This window comes from Syngnathus typhle, linkage group LG10, assembly GCF_033458585.1.
Source record: "Syngnathus typhle isolate RoL2023-S1 ecotype Sweden linkage group LG10, RoL_Styp_1.0, whole genome shotgun sequence".
Lineage (NCBI taxonomy): Eukaryota > Metazoa > Chordata > Actinopteri > Syngnathiformes > Syngnathidae > Syngnathus > Syngnathus typhle.
Window position 1 is genome coordinate 4,331,337 of NC_083747.1, and position 18,100 is coordinate 4,349,436.

The window sequence follows — 18,100 nt, forward strand, 5'->3', positions numbered from 1 at the left end:
ACATTAAAAGTTTTTTTATACATGGCATGTCTGCTGCATCTCCTGTCCTGAAAGAGAAACTTCACTTCTGATTTAGACGAAACTGACAATGTGGTAATGCAGTTAGTTACACGCTTATATTCTTTGCCACACCGGCCTGCAGCTAAATCGCAGACCTGCATCAGCATCTCCTGACAGACACTCAAGTGATGATCACTTTAAAACCCTAATTTGAAACTCTAATTTAAAACCCTAAAAGCAGGGGTGTCGAACTCCAGTCCTCGGGGGCCGCGTTCCAATACGTTTTCCAAGATTCCCCTCATTAATTAAGTGCACGTGCGTGAAAACTTTTAGCTCATGCTGAACGTAAAAGAGGCTAAAAGTTTTCACGCACGTGCACTTAATGAGGGGAGTCGTGGGAAACATGTTGGAACGCAGCCCACCGAGGACTGGGGGCCGCGTGCCAACATGTTTTCCAAGATTCCCCTCGTTAATTAAGTGCACGTGCGTGAAAACTTTTAGCCTCTTTCACGTTCCGAAGGAGCTAAAAGTTTTCACGCACGTGCACTTAATGAGGGGAGTCGTGGAAAACATGTTGGAACGCAGCCCACCGAGGACTAGGGGCCGCGTTCCAACATGTTTTCCAAGATTCCCCTCATTAATTAAGTGCACGTGCGTGAAAACTTTTAGCCTCTTTCACGTTCCGAAGGAGCTAAAACTTTTCACGCACGTGCACTTAATTAATGAGGGGAATCTTGAAAAAGATGTTGGAACGTGGCCCCCGAGGACTGGCGTTCAACACCCCTACCCTAAAGCAAAACACTAACCTTATTTCAAAACTCAGATTTAAAGACTTGGATTTGAAATCTTAATTTGAAACACTAACCATAATTTTAAAAAACAAATTTGAAACTCTAATACTAGTTTATAACTCTATATTAAAACCCTAACACTAATTTAAAAGCCTACTTCTGAATTCTCTTGTCCAACTAATCAACATTTTACACATTTTGCAATTCTCAAACAAGGAGCTGAACAACTTGGAAATTAGATTTTTAAAATTATAAATTGTCCAGTCAACACGAGCATAATATTAATAAAATAAATAATAATAAATAAAATGAAATAAATTCATATTTGTTTTCTTTCAAAGTGCAAGACAAAAATAAATAAATAAAATGACAAAAATAAATAAATGATTATTTCTTTCAAAGTGCAAGACAAAAATAAACAAATGATTTTTATTTCTTTCAAAGTGCAAGACAAAAAAAAAAACAGCTTGATATATTTTTGAAGTTTCACTTTTATTATATTTTCTGAACATCCGTATAAATCATATCAGAGTGACAACACATACTTGTTCACTATCCCAGTCAGAGCGCATTCTACACTTCATAATAAAGCCTTACATGCTTGTTGTGTTGTGCACATTACATTATGGGACAAAGCTAACAATTAGCCACGGGCAGGGAACATTCAGAGCACAGTGTCGTTGAAACTTAATACATTGTGTCACATGACTACCATACTCTTAAGACACTTGCTACGCCGATGAAAGTTATACCTGTAATGATCACATGAGCACGTGCAGACACAACATTGTAACAGTCTTGTTTGTATGTTTTACAAGGAGTGAGGAGATGTCTCCTTTGGTAAAGGGGTAGCTTATGAACAGAGGAAGCTTATGCCCACTAATTCCTTTCTTTAGGTCTACACACGCTCGCGTGACTGTAAGACACAAAGACTGGATAACGAGGTAATAGAGTAAATACAGTAAGGAACCATAGAACAGTTTCATTGCCTATTTAGCAGCTACGGACTATTCCAGCCTCGCCTGTACGCTGAGTTTAAGGACATAACAGTTTCAAGCCTTCACATAGAGAAGTATAGTACGTACAGTAATCGCTCACTATATCACAGGTTGTTGTTTTTTGGTTAAACATCTTTTTTTTTCTTTTACAATGTCTTCAAAAGGAGGTTTGATTAAGTTTCATCGTTTTTTTTTTTGTTAAAACTGGTAGTATGACGTGACAGGAGGAAATGATCTGTGGGAAACATGTCATTCATTTGATTGGCATGAAACAACCGCGCCAGAGGAAAAACAACCAATCAAAGACAGCCCCGTGGACTTGCGTGAACCTGTGACCTTGTTGGCCCAGGTAAGCACCTTACTCGCAATAAAGTGAAACAATTAACATTTCTGGTATGAAGTTTTAACTGGTGGGGTGTGCCCGCGAAGAATGTGCTCAAGGACATATAGTAATGACAAATAATTGACACCTCTGTCACGCCTTTTCTTTTGATTTCCTCGTGTGTGGTGGAATCTTGCAAATTAAATTAAAGGCACGGGACGGTGCCTCAAAGGATGTTTTTTTTGGGGGGGCAAATTATTTTAATCCTGGAGTCAAACTGACTGCTTTGACAAATATGACAGTATTCTTTTTTGTTAAATTGCAAATGAAATTAATTTCCTCCTGGTGATGTGCATACATTAGGTGTGCTGTTGGAAAATGTTTATTTTTTTCCAATAAAATATCTTATTAATTTCAATAAGCAATGTATCTTTGTTCATATATTTGTCAGTGATAGACCGAACAAATAAACATTCGACTTGATTGCTGAAAATACAATTAACTTGTGTGCCAATAGAATAATAACTATGTGTTCAACAAAACCAGATTTTATATTTGAGCAAGTCAATTTGTGGCTAACTTTAAATAAGCTCATTATTATTTCAGAGTTTTTTTGCAATATTTTTGTTTGGTGGTGGTGTCATGAATATATATATTTTTTACTGTAAAATATGTCTTGGGTCATTTTCAATACATTTTCTGATGAGCATGTTAAAATACATGGATGTTATATATATATTTTTTGGCTGAGTTTCCTGTGTGCCTCTAACAAACCAAAATGGATACTTGTGAGAGTTTACACGACCTGCTTGTACCTGAGCGTTGTTCTTGGATATGTGACCAAATGTGTGTGTTGAGTAGAGAAGCACCACCTGTGTCGCCGGTGCGGTGTGTAACAGTCTCGTTGGAATATTAATTGAACCTTACGTCCCTGCTTATGTTGATGTGAGCTTAAGAGTTAAAACCAGTAAGAGGTGGAGTGATTACATGCTTGATGATGGGCCAGCCTCATGCAAATGCTGCTGCACTGGCACGATACCCGAGGCCTCGGCCCGGTTCTGGAGCTCCTACTTACTCTCTTTTGTGTGTGTTTTTTTTTTTTTCCTTTTCGATACTAACAGGGTGAAGATTATGATGCCCCTGTCAAAGTCTCTCAGCACGGCTGGCGTGCATCTTGCTGGAGTCGTGTCCATGGAGGCGTGATGAGGATGCCGGGGTTTAAATCCGGCGAGTTAAGACGGAGCGCAGCTGTCTTGCTGTTTCCGACGTGTGGGTGAAAAGTTTCCCCTCCGCATATGAAGCGACGCTCCGAGGGATTCAATGCGGCAGCAGTACACGGGATATTATCTATATGCTTCGGGTCATCTGCTGCGTCTTCCATGTCTTGGTTCTTTTTGTTTGGCATGAAAAGTATATTCCCTGTTTGTGTCCCACGTAAAAGGATCCGGATGCAAATGTGGAGCGTTCCACTCAGGTGAAGTATTTGCAGTTTGTGGAATCGATAGCGCAGTACGACGTGCACTTCAGGTGACCGTATGACCTGCGGATTGAAAATATGCCGTCAAGACTTTGGGAGGTCTCGGTTGCGTCGTCCGTCGAGCCGTGCTTACCCGGGCAGATATGAGTGACATGTCTGGTAGCCAAAGTCTTTCCTGTCGCATTCCTCAGAGCCCTCATGGCGATATCCATCGCCGCAGAAAGCGTGTTTACACTCTGTGGTAAGGTGATAAGAAAAAAAAAAAAAAAACAGCATCAGGTGGCAAATCCATAGCAAATAAATAAAAATAAAAAAATTACCGTATTAAAGATAACTTACTGACGCAGGCGTCAGTGACAAATTTATTCCCGTCGTCACATTCCTCGCCACCTCGGTGCTGCACGATGCCGTCGCCGCAGTAACCGTCGTCATCGGGCGGGTTCTCCATAGATTGGAACGCTGCCATCTGGAATGGGAAAGTCTTCAACAGAGTTGAAGAGACTTGAGCAACAAATGGAAAAAGACAATTGTCCAACATTATTGGAGAAATACCTGAACTGGAAACCAGCCGTCGGTGTCTTTGAAATAGAGAGACCGCTGATCTTTGCGGAATGCAAAAGCGTTCTCTGTCTGAAGACGTTCCAGTTCTTCCTCGTTGCTCACCACAAAGATCTGAATGGAAAAGACATGGGAGGAATATGTGAAATCAGACAATTTTATATGTGTAGTTGCAGCGACAACAAATGAATCTCTGAATGACGTCAGCTGTGTTCACACCCATAACGGCGCAAACCTGCATTTTTATTTTTATTTTTTTTAAGAAATTACCTGGCCTAATTGGTCTCTGGGCAGATTTAGACCACTTGAGAAAGGAAAAAATTTCAGAGCAAAACGCAGTATGTTCCCCTCACCGCAGGTACTTTGAGATTCTGAGGCTTTCCTCTGGAGTGATAATCTTCTAATAGAGAGCCACTGAGAGAGCTGCAGCCACATTGTCCAGGCTGCCCGGGTGGCCCGCGGGCACCTTTGCTTCCAACCAAGTGAAGCCCTTAAAACAGAAGAGGAAAGGATCATTTGTGAGTTGCTCTAATACAGAATGTGAAGGCTCGTTCCAGCCCCATGACGTCATGACGCAGGCTTTTTGCTTCACCTCAGGAGATTAGATGTCTCCTCACTAAATAAGACAAACGCTTACGCCAGTCTTTGCTGCCTTCTGCTGACAGAGCGCTTGGCTGAACTCGGTGCCACAACGGGAGAGCATGCCAGATCCAGACGCATTGTGTCATTTTGCACTAATATGCAAAAAATAGTTGAGGTCAAAGTTCGTCACCTGTGACAGGAGGACCGGGAGGACCGGGAAGTCCGGGAGATCCCTGTGGGCCTGGGGGTCCCCTTGGACCACCACTGCCTGAGTCTCCTTTTACTCCCTGCAACATGAGCCAAAAATACACAACACGCTCATCCAAAAAAAAGAAAAAAATTATTATTGGCGGCACATCACCTGTTTGCCTCTTTTTCCTGGCCGACCAGTGGGTCCTCTGTTTCCCGAAGCGCCAGGTTCTCCTTTTGGACCCTTTTCACCCTATACAAAAAAAAAAAACATTACAACAAAATTAATAATAAAAAAAATAGTTTGAAAAAATATGAAAAAAAAATCACAAAAAAAAAACATTACAACAAAATTAACCAAAAAAAACAACAATCACAAAAACAACATTACAATAAATATGGAGCTCACTTTCTGTCCCAGCATTCCGGTGTATCCCATTGCCCCCTGAAAATTTAACAGTACAACATCAAACTTTATTCCTCAAAAACATCCATGTTTGCAACAAAAACCCTGATTGTGTACCCACTTTGTCACCTTTGGAGCCACTCTCACCATGTTGCCCTGGTGAACCCTGATATGAAGCAAACATACAAAAGGTGAGTCCATTTTAAAAGCCGTCCACTGTCAATCATCACAATTTACCTTTTCACCTTTATACCCAGGTAAACCCTGAAATACAGAAAATATTTATTATATGCATGTTGGGGGGAAAAAAAGTAGACGTGTAAATACTAATTATATAGATCACCTACCCTGGGTCCGATTGGTCCTCTCCCGCCAGGTATACCCATTAGGCCCGGATCACCTTTCTCGCCCTGACCGGAAAAGAATCACAACAATTGCCCCAAAAATGGCTTGATTTAAATAAAGACTGTTTTACGCAAAAGAGACAAAATGAAATGCAGTTTGGATATCACACAAAAAAAAAAATCCTTTTAGTTGATCATAAAAATTGCTATAATTACAAAACAATTATATAAAACGCATTCCTGTGCATCGACTGTACATAAAGAGATCTGACTTACTCACTTTGGGCCCACTTGGTCCCGGCCATCCAACTGGTCCCAGCTTTCCGGGAAGTCCAGGGGGACCGGTCCGACCCTGATGGAGCATACGATTTTTTTTAGGACCTTATCAAGCTTGTTCTGCTTATAAATCGGGACATTTATTGAGAGAAAAAGCTAATAATTCAAGCAGTATGATGAAATAAAAGTATTTGCTGCAAAGGGCTTTGCAAGTATCCGACATGTGCAAGGAGTACACGCAGGGGAGGACTGACTTTAACGAGCGCTGTCACTTTGCCCTATTTAATTAAATGATAGCCCGTGTATAGAACAGGAGCCGGTGCTTGTGGGAAATAAAATGATTTATGAGCTGGCTCTGAGCACTAAGCTAAATTGCACTGCAGTGCTGCAAACGCTGCCACTGACTCTCTTCCTCCGGCCCGCAGAAAGTGATCGTCTGGGATTTTACTCTTCCGCCGGTGGTGGTTTTTCACACACACGCGTGCCCTTCACTTTGTGTCGTGTTACGGTGACCCGTGCGGGCTGGGTCGAGCTTTGTGAACTCAGCATCTTTTGCATGTCTCCCGTCAAGGTTGCGTTTGTTCACAAAGCAGCCATTGACATTGAGTCTCATTTCGGTCCAAATCCATTTAGCGCCAGAATAAATGATGATTAATGGAGACGCTCACCTTTTGTCCAGGTCTTCCGATTTCTCCCTGACAACAGGATGTGAAGGAGGGACAAGGACAGACGCCGTTAATGCATTTCCAAACTAGCATCTGTCAGCGTCTTGGGCTGCAGGCCAAGACAAATTGAGCTCACAAAAATAATGAGCACATGTGATTATGGATTATGAGTGGGACGAATGTCATGTAGGAAAATATCCTCACCTTTTCTCCTTTGGATCCTCCGATACCTGGTAATCCAGGTGGACCCTGTGAAACATGAAATATAAAAAGTTATTAAAAAGTTTTCTACATTTTTTGAAAATGTTCGTCTTATTATCCCAAGCTTTCTCCAAATATATTTTTAGATTTTTTTTTCCCGCATGAAGTCCTCTAGTTAATTCAAGGAGGTGTGTATTATTTAGACATTATCTCAAAATATCCTTCTCCCCAATGTCCTCAGTGTAACCGCAAAAAGCCTGCATGTGGAAATGCGAGCTGCAGTTTTAATTAAGGCTTGAGTGGCAGATATTGATTGAAAAAGTGCCTGCTGCAGCCCGGATGCTGCTGAGGCAGCCCAGGGTGGTCGGCCGCAGCAAAACACTTCATAATAAATAAAACATGTCAGGAAAAAAATTACTTATTAATCATTAATGTCTTAATAAGCATCCGTCGCCCATGTAGTCACATGGCCACGCCCGTAGTTTGGTAATCCCCGGAATGTACGCAAGCCAGTGCGACTTTCCTGGCAGACAACTCTTCGTCGAGTTTCAAAAAAATGACATGAGGTGTACTGCGGGCCGCCAGTGGAAAAAAGCTATTTATGTCTGGAGCTAAATGCAGAGCGTTAATGGGCTGCTGTGTTCCATGCATGAAAGAGAACCCCCACCCCCCCACCCCTCTCCTGTCTCCTCTTCAGGATTTTCTCAAATAGGAGACCTCAAGAACGTCACCTGTTCAGTTCTCAGCCATGTTTTAAATCATATTTGGCATGAGATGGAAAAATCTCAAATCCCAAGATTGTAAACATGTTGAAAAAAGAACATTTGTCAGTCCTCCCTTTTGACACACTGGGCCACATTTTCCTGCCCAGCGCTTAAATAACTGGGTGGAGTTTTCGTTCTTTTGATCTTTTCATAGGCATGTACAGCCACAAAGGTGCGTTTGCGTCATTGTGGGAGTGATCACAGTCGATTTGCTAGATGGCCAATTAGAGCGGCTCCTTTCATTCCTTTTAAATTCAACGTAGGAAAAGCGTATGCACGATCTACATGGTAGGAGCAGATTTGCTAAAGTCCATGCATGAAATGTATGTTCATAAGGAAGTGCAAGAAAATCTTCACAAGGCTGGGTGACGTAAAGTGGGCGCTTGGAGACCCCCTATGACCCATCATCATGTATCTATATGACCCTTGACCTCGCTTATGCTTGTGGATGATTTTAAAAATATTTTCAAGATAATAATAATAATACACTCCAATATTTGATTTCTACAAAGATACTGATTTTATTTTTCTTCATTTATTTATTATTTTATGTATTTATTCAATTATTTTATTCATGTATTTCTTTTATTTTCATATTATTTATTTATTTTTATTTATGACAAAATGAATAAAAAGCGCTTGTAAAGGTCTTAAGGAAACACTGACAATGACAATTTGAAAGCTCTTACCTGAGGTCCAGGGGGACCAGAGGGTCCAGGGGGGCCACGGGCACAGGAGGAACCTTTACCTTCAGATGGAGACTCTGAATCACCTCCCTAAAATAAGTAAAGATCAAAATATCTCAAATAATCTTTTGAATGATAAGGATCCAAAGCATAGCACAAACCATATCTACTGGATGTATCCATCTCAGTTATTTGGAGGTTTAAAATAAGCGGGTGTTTGACACCAACGGTTGGACACCATCCAAGGACACGACAACATTGACACACGTCGGGTATTCCACAAAAGGACGGCGGTCACATGACTTGGACTCACATGATTGTGGCGGCGCCAAAGTGAAGGGGGTGGAGGGAGAAGCGGGGGTGGTGGCAGACTCACTAAACAGCATGGGTTCAACCTCCTCTGCTGCTCCTGGGGAGCGAGAGCTGTGCAAGGTGTAAAGACACGCAAGGAGAAACACGTTGGACATGCGTGGGCAACATCTGGTGGCAAACACGCAATCCCCAAAGAAGATTAGTCGCTAACACTTAGCATGCAACAAACAGGTGCAAACTATCAAATGGTGACACCCGTCCAGCAGTTCCTCGTGCAGACATGAGGTACCACTGCGTTGGCTATTTATAGCGGCATTTCCAGTCCACCTCATGGGCAACAACAACATGACAACAAGAGTAGTTTACAGGTCCATTTCATTAGGCACACTGTAAAAGATCATAAAGCTCAGTTTTGATTGACACGGATGACTTCATCCAATATTTTTTTTTTTTTTTGGGCTCCGCATCATAACGAGAGCTGTTACGCTCTTCCCGTATAAATACGTAAAAAGCAATCATTGCAATCCTACGATAAAGAAATAAATATCCTTCTGCATGCCGGGGCCTTTCAACACCTGCTCATGCACCTTTGCACGCACAAGGATCAATTGCAACGGGCTTACCTGCCGGGAATGAATTAAAGCTGTCCGGGAAAGATGAATGGGCCATGCCATAGTAAAAACACAGAGTCAAATAAAGTCCATGTGCTCGAGGAGTCATGATGCTGCCCATAGTTGCCCGACTTTATCCGGGGGGGGGAAAGTGAAAGCAGCCCTGTGTTCCTCTCTGCCTTCTTGTCTGCGTTTCACCTCCCCATTCTCCCTCTCCTCTCCTCTCCTCTCTGCTTTGCTGTGCTGTCTTTACGTCCTCGCGAGGGGGGCATGTCCACCAATGCCCATTAAACCTTTCCTCCGCATCCGTGTGCGCTAAAATTACAGAAGGCGGCCTGCCAGCTGCTTATGGGTGCCAATATTAGATCTCTACTACTGCAGGGGGTGCCTTTTGTTGTTTCCACTCCCCTCACAAGGGGGGACTGAACACACAATTTGCCTCACTACAAGATCTTACGTGCATTAGCACATACTTTTACATTTTATTGTGCTGGCTATTTTGATTGCGATGATGTTTTTCTTAGCCAGTCCCTGAGCGATTGTAGTATCCATTTACTCCCCGACCACATTGGGTTTATTGCCTGGACTGTCCTACGAAATAAATTGTCTGATTTTCCACTGGTGCTCTTTAGGGGAATGTATAAGCAGTAAATAATTCTGGGACGACATTCTGAGTCCTAATATGAAAGCATTTGCTGTAGTTTGGTATGTGTGGAAAGAAGCAATGTACTGGAAGAAGACAAAATGGATATTTGAATATAATGAACTGCAGTCGATATAAATATAGATTTATTTATAATGACTTGTTTTTTTACATCAAAATAATGCAAGTATATTTTTGCATTGATTTTTTTTTGCATTTGAATTAACGGACATTTTTGAATTATTTTTTAATGTTATTACTATATATAGGCACCACCGTCATCATTAGTACAGTTGTTCTGTTCAAGGCAGACATTTTTGACAAGAAAATGAATTAGTCACGTACTCAACGTAAGCTTTGTGACAAAGCTGCCCTAAATTACACATTTTTTAAATGACTGCAATGTGTTATGCACCAGAAGGTAGAACCAAAAGCTCTTGAGCTTTTTTTTTTTTTTTTTTTAAATTAGTTACTTCATTGTCTAAACCGCTTGTCGTCACTATGGTCTTAATAGAAAAACCTTCAGTCAGTCATGAAGAAACAGAAAAAAAAAATCACTTTCCTTCTACAGGTTGGAACGGGTGAGCCAAGGGAACTCCTGAAAAACAGAAAGAAAAAAAATAACAACAAATTTCTTCCTAACTCAGAGATAAAAATTCAAAATATTTCTTGTCGGCTGGGATTTTGACTAACAGACCGACAGCAAGGCATCCACCGTCGACCAAAAAGAAGGTCACAACCATGGAGCTTAGTGCCTCAATGTAACCTTCCATCACCTGAATGTATCCGTGGCACCATGCACGGAGGGTTGCGTGGATACATTCAACATAAACACAGAGGGCCGCGCTTTCTAATTATAAGGGACCAGAAATAGAGGAGGTCAAGTTGATGCGAGGATGGGGGGGATTGTGAGTGGAAAGGAGCAGCTCCACAGTGCACCTGTGGACTGGGAGGATTAGCGCTCAGGGACACATTGCAGTCAAATAAACACGGAGCCGCTTATTGGTCTTTAATAATCACCAAATGGAATGCTGCTGCTTTTAATTCCAACTAACTTCAGAGTTGCCGCACTCGTCTGTGTTATTTCCTCTTAATGAACCATTTGTTTAACCTGTTCTCATCTTCCAGCCAATCGGGTCCTTGAGTTCCGTTGTGCTCCACCTCGTCATTATTAACTTCATTAAAGAGGTTTTGTTTATGTGTTTTGTTCTGGTCTCATTTACTAAACCCACAGTCACGCGAGATATTATTTTGACTAGCAACGGGCAGTGGATACGCAGATTCGTTGTACTTTCCACCATTTTGTGGAAGATTGATGCTCCGGTCACTATGCATTTCTGGCATAAACAGATGAACACAGAAACATGATTTGAAGTAAATGAATAGTAGTTTGTGGGCCAATCCATTAGAATTAGATTCCTTTGTTTGGTTGGAAATTTTTGGTTTGCTGATCGACGGTTTGCTAATGACGACCCGATAAAATTTGGTTATATTAAATCGTTAGACGAGAAAGACGAAACGAAAGGCTACAACAACTAGCAATTCAAAGTTGTGTGCGCGTTGATTGGGATGGATGATGGGCCTAAGTAAGCGCAATACTTCTCCCTAGAGGACATATGCGGGATGACAGTTGAGAACCTGTTCAGATGATTACGTCGCTGTCAGAAAATAGCAAATCTTCATAAAATATGTGTACCTGTTGCTTTCTGTCAGAGGAAGGGTCGATGAGCACATTGAGAAGACTTGGTCGTTCCCAGTCACTCAAGCTGAGCTGCAAAGCGTTACACAGTTCCTCCGCCGACCTCACCAAGAAACCACGCCCGCCAAATGCTGTCATCACCTGGTCGTAGCGGGCCTCGGGAAGGAGGGTCACGGGGGGCGCTCTGATTTTGAGGACAAAGATAAGGATGAGTATTTAAAAATCAGAGCGCATTTGATTTGACGCAATTTAGATGATTATTGTCTCACATGCTGGTCAGATCCCCCATTTTTGCCATTTCTTTCCACGTCTCAGGGTCGACTCCGCTGTATATACCGTTGTTATTCACAACAATCACAACTATAGGTAAGTTATACCTGTTTAAAAAAGAAAAGCGCCGTTATATGCGATTTTGAAAGGAAATCGATAGCGTTGGAAAGAGTAAAGTTCCAGACCTGCACATGGTTTCAACCTCCATGCCGGAAAATCCAAAGGCACTATCGCCTTCCACGCAGACAATCCTTCGGCCCTTATTCTCGGTCCTCTCGACGACAGCTGCAGCTATTGCAAAACCGGGGCCCACTCCCATTGTTCCGAATGTTCCCGCATCCAACCTAAAGGTCATTGGATTCATGAAGGACGCTTGATCCACACTATGTAACATCCGGAGCTGCTCTGTAGATGCCGATTACCTGTGACGAGGCAAGTAATTATTCAACATGGTGCGTCCAATGTCCATGGTGTTGGCGCCCTCGCTGACAATGATGCAGTCGCGTGGCAGCAGCCGTGAGATGTGGTGAAACACCGTGTAGTAGTTCATGGGTATCGTTGAGTGGAGAGCTAGCGCCTGTGAAGAATGAGATGAAGGTCCAGGTTTGTTTATGAGGTGAACAGCAAGATAATTATTCTTTTTTGCCAAAACTCACATTTGATATTTTGGCATTACTGGTCATTTTCTCTTTTAGGCTACTCCACCATTTTGTGTCAGAAGGATACTTCCAGCCATCTTTAATAAGACACTCCCTTAACTGAAGGAGAAAGAATAATACTTGACTAAAACATATATCGGTACTTTGGGCATTTAAGATCAGTGAAGCGTTCTGCACCTGAGTGACGACCGCATTGATGTCCCCCAGAAGAGCAACAGCAGGCCTCACATTGTTTCCCATCTCCTCAGGGCAAAGGTCAACCTCCACATAGAACATTATAGAGTCAATACATGCACTAAAATGCAGACCAAAATTCTATTTGTGACAATAAACATGTAGCACTGTAATACACTATAAAATTAAACGTGCATTATATATAGGACAATTTGAAAAACTACCAACCTGAATGATTTTGACATTTGGGTCAAATCTCGGTGGCAGACCAAAATGGAGCATCCAGTTGAGTCGGGCTCCAAGAAGAAGCACGACATCTGTCTGGAGAAGAGCTCTTCATTGCAAAGGGAGTTGAGAAGGGAAGATGATAACAAACATTTACGATATTCATATTTAATATATCATAGCTGTATATTTTATTATCTATAGCCTATATTAGAATTTGTTACCCCCCACCCAATTTAGCTAATCTACCTCGAGCGTGCAGCCGCCACACATTTGGGGTGATCATCAGGCAGCACTCCTTTCCCCATGGGGGTCGGAAGGAACGGCAGTTGGCTCAATTCCACAAAGTCTCTCAAAGCGTCTTCTGCTCGACCGTAGGCTGCACCTGCGGGCCGCAATTGGAAAACTTAAAATCTCCTTTTAAAAAAAACCATAAAGGAAGCTTTACCTTTGCCAATGATGACCAAAGGCCTTTTAGCTGATTTCAAGACAGTGATGGCCTCCAACACTGCATCGTGGTCGGCAAGACAAATGGGAGAAGGTGGACAACAGTGGACAAACCTGCGAGTGGAACACATTTAGTTGAATGTGGAAATGCTGTCGAGTACCAGAAAACAGCGATATGACAAACCTGACTCTGCTTCGGTCCACTTTGGCATTCACCATATCTCCTGCAATGTCCACATAACAAGCGCCTGGACGCCCATACATGCTTGTGCGAACAGCCTGTGTAAAGCCCCAAAATAGTGATGTGTTCAAAATCTCCCACGAATAATAAGCGAATATTATGTGAGCTAACTAATGCAAATTTCACTCAACCCTGTTCAATATTAACTTAAGAAACTCAAATAAATTGACATGTTACCTTCTCAATCACGGAAGGGATGGCTTCAAGATTACTTGGCCTTGCTGAGAATTTACTATACAGGCGACATGCTTCCACCTAAAAAGGTAAACGATTAAAGCAGAGGAAAACACCTCAATGTGTACATTTTGATTACCTGTGGAAACTCTTGAAAGGCTCCTGCAGTCTCTTGGCTTCTATCTGAAGATCCGCCGATAACAACCACTGGCCTCCAAGTAGCAACGCATGAATCCAGTTAACAGCGGTTTGACTCCTATTTGCGGGGGATTACTAATTCATACCAGCAGTTCATGTTGGAGTTGGCCATTCCACCCAGAGCATGAATGAGTCCTGGTCCTGACACCACCAGGCAAGAACCTGGTCTGGGTGGGGAGATGTATCCGGAATTAACCTAGACCACCAAGTTTTTTTTAGTTTTTTATTTGGAGGGCAATGTCCTACCTCCCAGTCAGGTATCCAATGGCAGAGGCAGCATAACAGGCCTAATGTATGGAACATTGATGGAAGATTGGATCAAACACAAGAACTCATATAACTGAGCAGAGTAAGTTGACCTTACCGCTTGTTCATTGCGCATGCCAACATATTTGATCCCTGCAGCCTGAGCAGCCATTGCTACCTCAATGACAGGAACACCGACGATCCCAAACATGTATTCCACTTTCTATAGGGACATTTATACGCATATCACGAAAAAGTGTGTTGACTCACAACTTGAAAGGGAACTTTGACATGCATACAAAAAAAGAAATAACAAAAGCAGCTTGCTTAAAATAAACATCGAATTACAAATGAACAAACTATTACATTTTTTCAAAGTATGAGAAAGTGCGGTAAGGTCATAGTTGCTTAACTATCTGACCCAAGTTTGTTGTTTACAACTGACCTGATTCATAAGAGACTCAGCAATAAGCTGAGCTCCCGTCACTTCGTCCATGGTTGTCCAGAAACTAAAAGCTCACCCAAAAGTTCAAAGTGTAATCTTTATCTATCTCGTAAGTAATGGAAGTCGGACAGTAGGTTAGTTGCACAGGTTGCCCCGTTTTAAAAACTTCCGGGTTTTGGGCCAATCAGACACGACTGATAATATACGTCATTGGCTTTGCGGAAACGTGCTTTCGACAACACAAAAACAACTCCACGTGGCTAATTTCTCTGGAACGCACAATTCATCAATATTACTTATTCGTTTAAATCCTTCATTATAAACTAAATCAGATTATTATATTTAGAAATACTACGTAATATATAACCACCTAAGACATTTCACAATTTGTTGATTACAAGTGCATATATTTTGAAAAACAAACTACAAAATTACGTTTGATCGTTAAAAAAAATCACTTTGGATTAAAAATTACATTTTAATATTTTGATGGAAAAGTTTCACATCTGTGAGAATTTACATAAATTCCCACAACTGTGATTCTTCAAGGGGTAAGAGTAAAATAAAACAAATTCTCAAAGATTATTTAGCTAGATGATTTATTTGTGTTTTTCCTTCCTCGCAGAAGAAGAGTAACATTGGTCGTGAGCCCACATGACCCAAGTGTTTGGCGGTCATCCTGGTAGTGACACTGAGGGTATGCACTGATGATCTCATAGCCAGCCAGGTTATGTCCCCTGTAAAAAAAAAATCAATAGTGGCAAACATGAGCTGACATGATGTTTCCAAGGTAAATAAATATGTAAACTGACCTGTGCGTGTCCAGATGCTGCCTGAGGTGACCCACGGTCTCAGAGAGTCGCATCTTCAGCACATAAATGCGATCGCCATCCTCTGACTTGACCTTAAGTGTGATGATGTTGCGTGGAGACGATGGCCTTTCCGAGGTGACTGTGTGCTTCCTTGAAAAAGTGAAAATAAGACATTTTATCTATCTTTGTAAGGACTTTTTTGTTTACCAAGCTTTTGTACTGATCACATTGAATTGCAGGTTTGTTTAAAGGGCTACTCATAAATTATGGGCCATAAATGATAATCTTTTGAGTACCTGTCCTTCATTGCTTGCAGTGCTGGCGTATCAACGATGATCGCTGAGGAGCTGTCGTGTGTGTCAGACAAGCCCTAGGGAAAAGATGAGCCGCAATATGGAATATGATCAGCACAGTCCGAGAAATTATCGCCTGTGCCTCTTCAAACCTGCAAGGCTGTTTGCCCAGAGTCCCTGACGTCAATCACTCGACCCGCCTTCACTGCTAATTTTGGCAGATTGTTCTGGCGTCGATTTGTGCTTAACATCTTAGCTGTAAACCAAACAAACACATGATGGCTTTATTCAATGATTTCAAATCATGTGACATGAGTGCAGGACCAACCGGGAAACTGCGAGTTGAGTCTATTCGGCGAGTTGAGTCTATTTGTCAATTCCTCTTTTTTCTCTCGCATAGCCTGTCCTCTACCAGGAAATTTATCGCGTGGTACTCTGAGGACAAACTCTTCCTCTCGTCTATCGTGGACCTTGCGAACCAAAAGACAAATTTACATTAATGTGTTAATGTGGAGTGATGCTGAGTACACACCTCAAAAGGCACACCATCGGGAAATCTGGATTGAAGCTCGGATGGGAAATAGCCCTCCATTAGATCCTGCATGCATTGCTTCGAGGAGAACCAAATATGCACAAATATTTTTATCTCAGAGATGTAAAGTGATTAGCACTTGACTTGTTGTTTTAAGAACCTGTGTACTGTTCTCCTGATAGGAGCGGAAAGGTCCGTTGAACATGACAATGCCATTGCTGTAGAGTTTCAGTTGCACCGGATCGTTTCGTGCCAACTGCGCCCCTTTGGGTGTTGTTTGTACGAACGCTTCCCCTGCGAGAACGTTCAGCTCCTTAATCGTCTGTATCACGAGGTCAAAGTCCATATGGAAATTCTGGACCATTGGGTTGTCTGTAAGGAGGAAGTATGTGAGCAGCCATTTTTTGTTTAAAAGTCAAATGGCTTGTACCTGTGTCTGAGATGTTTGTTTGCTGCGCCGCATTATTGGGCTTTGTGTCTCCCACCCAGATCAAACCGTAGTCATTCAGAAAGTTCTGCAAACAGTAACAGAGGAATTAGTGAATGAATCACTTGGAAAGGTTTTCATCAAACGCACCTCCATGTCATCCACTTGGTGCTGTAGCTGTTGGCACCTTCTTTCAAGATGACTGCAACTCTCAAGATGGCCCTGCACTATAATCACTTATCAGCCACAAAATCAGCGAGTGCTTGAGAATTTGGAGTTATTACCTGAATCTTGTTGAGCTTTCAGTTTCTCCCTCAAATTCAAAATAACATTGTCCTTCCAAAGAAAACAGTGTTGTGTGAGTGAGGGTTTCTGTCCATCATATCAAATGAGTGTTTACCTTGCGTCCCAATTCCTCTTTTTGGCTTGTGACCTTCCTCTCCAGCACGGTCAGTTGCTGCATCATGGAAGACATCAGGTCAAAGTCGCTTGGCGCAGAACCTGGGTTGAGGATAGGGAACTATTTTCATATCAGGAAGTCATATACAAGCTTTTAAAAATGTGCATTTAATGCCTACATGAGATTTTTTTTGAAGGGCAATTTCAGAACATCATAACATCAAGAGTGAACATTTGTCTTTACCTTTATCAGATGCTTTAAACTTAACAAAGTCAGCATCACAGTGTCCACTGGGACTGGCCACACGAGCACTTGGGTCATCTAAGACTTGAGATTCAAATTTAAGGGGTTGTAATAAAATATTTTTTTATATTTTGTATTAGTGTGTCGGGTAATCTGCAACTTACCTGTTGATAGATTCTCCTTTTTGCCCCTGTAGGACAGAAACAATGTCTATAAATGTAGCCAGCATTTTTAGCATAATATTTGACCTAAAGTTACTGTGAACATGTTTATTAAATACAAAAACAAATGATAAGAATAACCTTATTCAGTTAAAAAAGCTTTAAGGTCACGTGACATCGCTCACCCGGAAGTCTCCCGAACGTAATGCAGTATAAATAATTTAGTTAAATTGTGTCGTCTTACCGTCTCGTATTTTCCTCACACTGAAGCGGGACTCGCCTCGTTTTCTTTAGCAATGACAATGGTGAACTCATGACAGGATTGGAGTGTGAAGCTGTAGTTTGTTTTTAATGTCCGTCGTACGTTGCTATTAGCAACACACGAGCCAGTGCGCGCTTTGAGCGGAAATAATATCGTGCACGCGCTTGGATTTCTCTGGTTATTTTTTTTTAAACGCAACTTAGAATTTACGTCACATATCAAGTTCTATACATGACTTAAGTTTTGAAAGACTATCACGCAAATGTGCTATGACGTCAGTGGAGGATTATTCATGACTTGTCTACATTCAATACGTCAAATATTTATAGAGTCGATAGCACCAGCGTTAAGATTTAATTAAGACTAC

General features: G+C 41.8%; 3 protein-coding genes across 5 annotated transcripts; all 3 read right to left on the bottom strand.

Moving 5' to 3' along the window:
- Positions 1-1,264: 1,264 nt before the first annotated feature.
- colq (collagen-like tail subunit (single strand of homotrimer) of asymmetric acetylcholinesterase) lies at positions 1,265-9,805 on the bottom strand. Of its 3 annotated transcripts, none has more exons than XM_061288814.1 (17): positions 9,195-9,805; positions 8,573-8,682; positions 8,263-8,349; positions 6,813-6,857; positions 6,612-6,638; positions 5,948-6,019; positions 5,671-5,733; positions 5,561-5,587; positions 5,445-5,489; positions 5,327-5,362; positions 5,090-5,170; positions 4,919-5,015; positions 4,500-4,636; positions 4,141-4,260; positions 3,928-4,054; positions 3,722-3,824; positions 1,265-3,651 (listed from the first exon to the last, which is right to left on the bottom strand). In XM_061288814.1, the coding sequence occupies exons 1-17, from the start codon at positions 9,301-9,303 to the stop codon at positions 3,582-3,584; spliced, it is 1,356 nt and encodes a 451-aa protein (XP_061144798.1). In that variant the 5' UTR covers positions 9,304-9,805; the 3' UTR covers positions 1,265-3,581. The 3 variants fall into 3 exon arrangements, with proteins under 3 accessions (XP_061144798.1, XP_061144797.1, XP_061144799.1); XM_061288813.1 differs by having other exon boundaries at positions 3,928-4,069; XM_061288815.1 differs by lacking the exons at positions 8,573-8,682; positions 9,195-9,805 and adding an exon at positions 8,421-8,521 and having other exon boundaries at positions 3,928-4,069.
- Positions 9,806-9,954: 149 nt separating this feature from the next.
- hacl1 (2-hydroxyacyl-CoA lyase 1) lies at positions 9,955-14,768 on the bottom strand. Its single transcript, XM_061288756.1, has 17 exons — positions 14,604-14,768; positions 14,277-14,381; positions 14,159-14,199; positions 13,999-14,079; positions 13,854-13,926; positions 13,718-13,795; positions 13,484-13,578; positions 13,301-13,413; positions 13,102-13,237; positions 12,856-12,961; positions 12,631-12,714; positions 12,451-12,552; positions 12,217-12,371; positions 11,980-12,138; positions 11,794-11,901; positions 11,522-11,708; positions 9,955-10,423 (listed from the first exon to the last, which is right to left on the bottom strand). The coding sequence occupies exons 1-17, from the start codon at positions 14,652-14,654 to the stop codon at positions 10,391-10,393; spliced, it is 1,707 nt and encodes a 568-aa protein (XP_061144740.1). The 5' UTR covers positions 14,655-14,768; the 3' UTR covers positions 9,955-10,390.
- A 417-nt stretch (positions 14,769-15,185) lies between these two features.
- On the bottom strand, positions 15,186-17,862 carry ubxn11 (UBX domain protein 11). Its single transcript, XM_061288806.1, has 14 exons — positions 17,716-17,862; positions 17,475-17,500; positions 17,311-17,394; positions 17,068-17,168; positions 16,952-17,003; positions 16,818-16,894; positions 16,671-16,755; positions 16,401-16,612; positions 16,241-16,318; positions 16,037-16,178; positions 15,861-15,964; positions 15,712-15,785; positions 15,416-15,565; positions 15,186-15,340 (listed from the first exon to the last, which is right to left on the bottom strand). The coding sequence occupies exons 1-14, from the start codon at positions 17,784-17,786 to the stop codon at positions 15,190-15,192; spliced, it is 1,407 nt and encodes a 468-aa protein (XP_061144790.1). The 5' UTR covers positions 17,787-17,862; the 3' UTR covers positions 15,186-15,189.
- Positions 17,863-18,100: the final 238 nt, after the last annotated feature.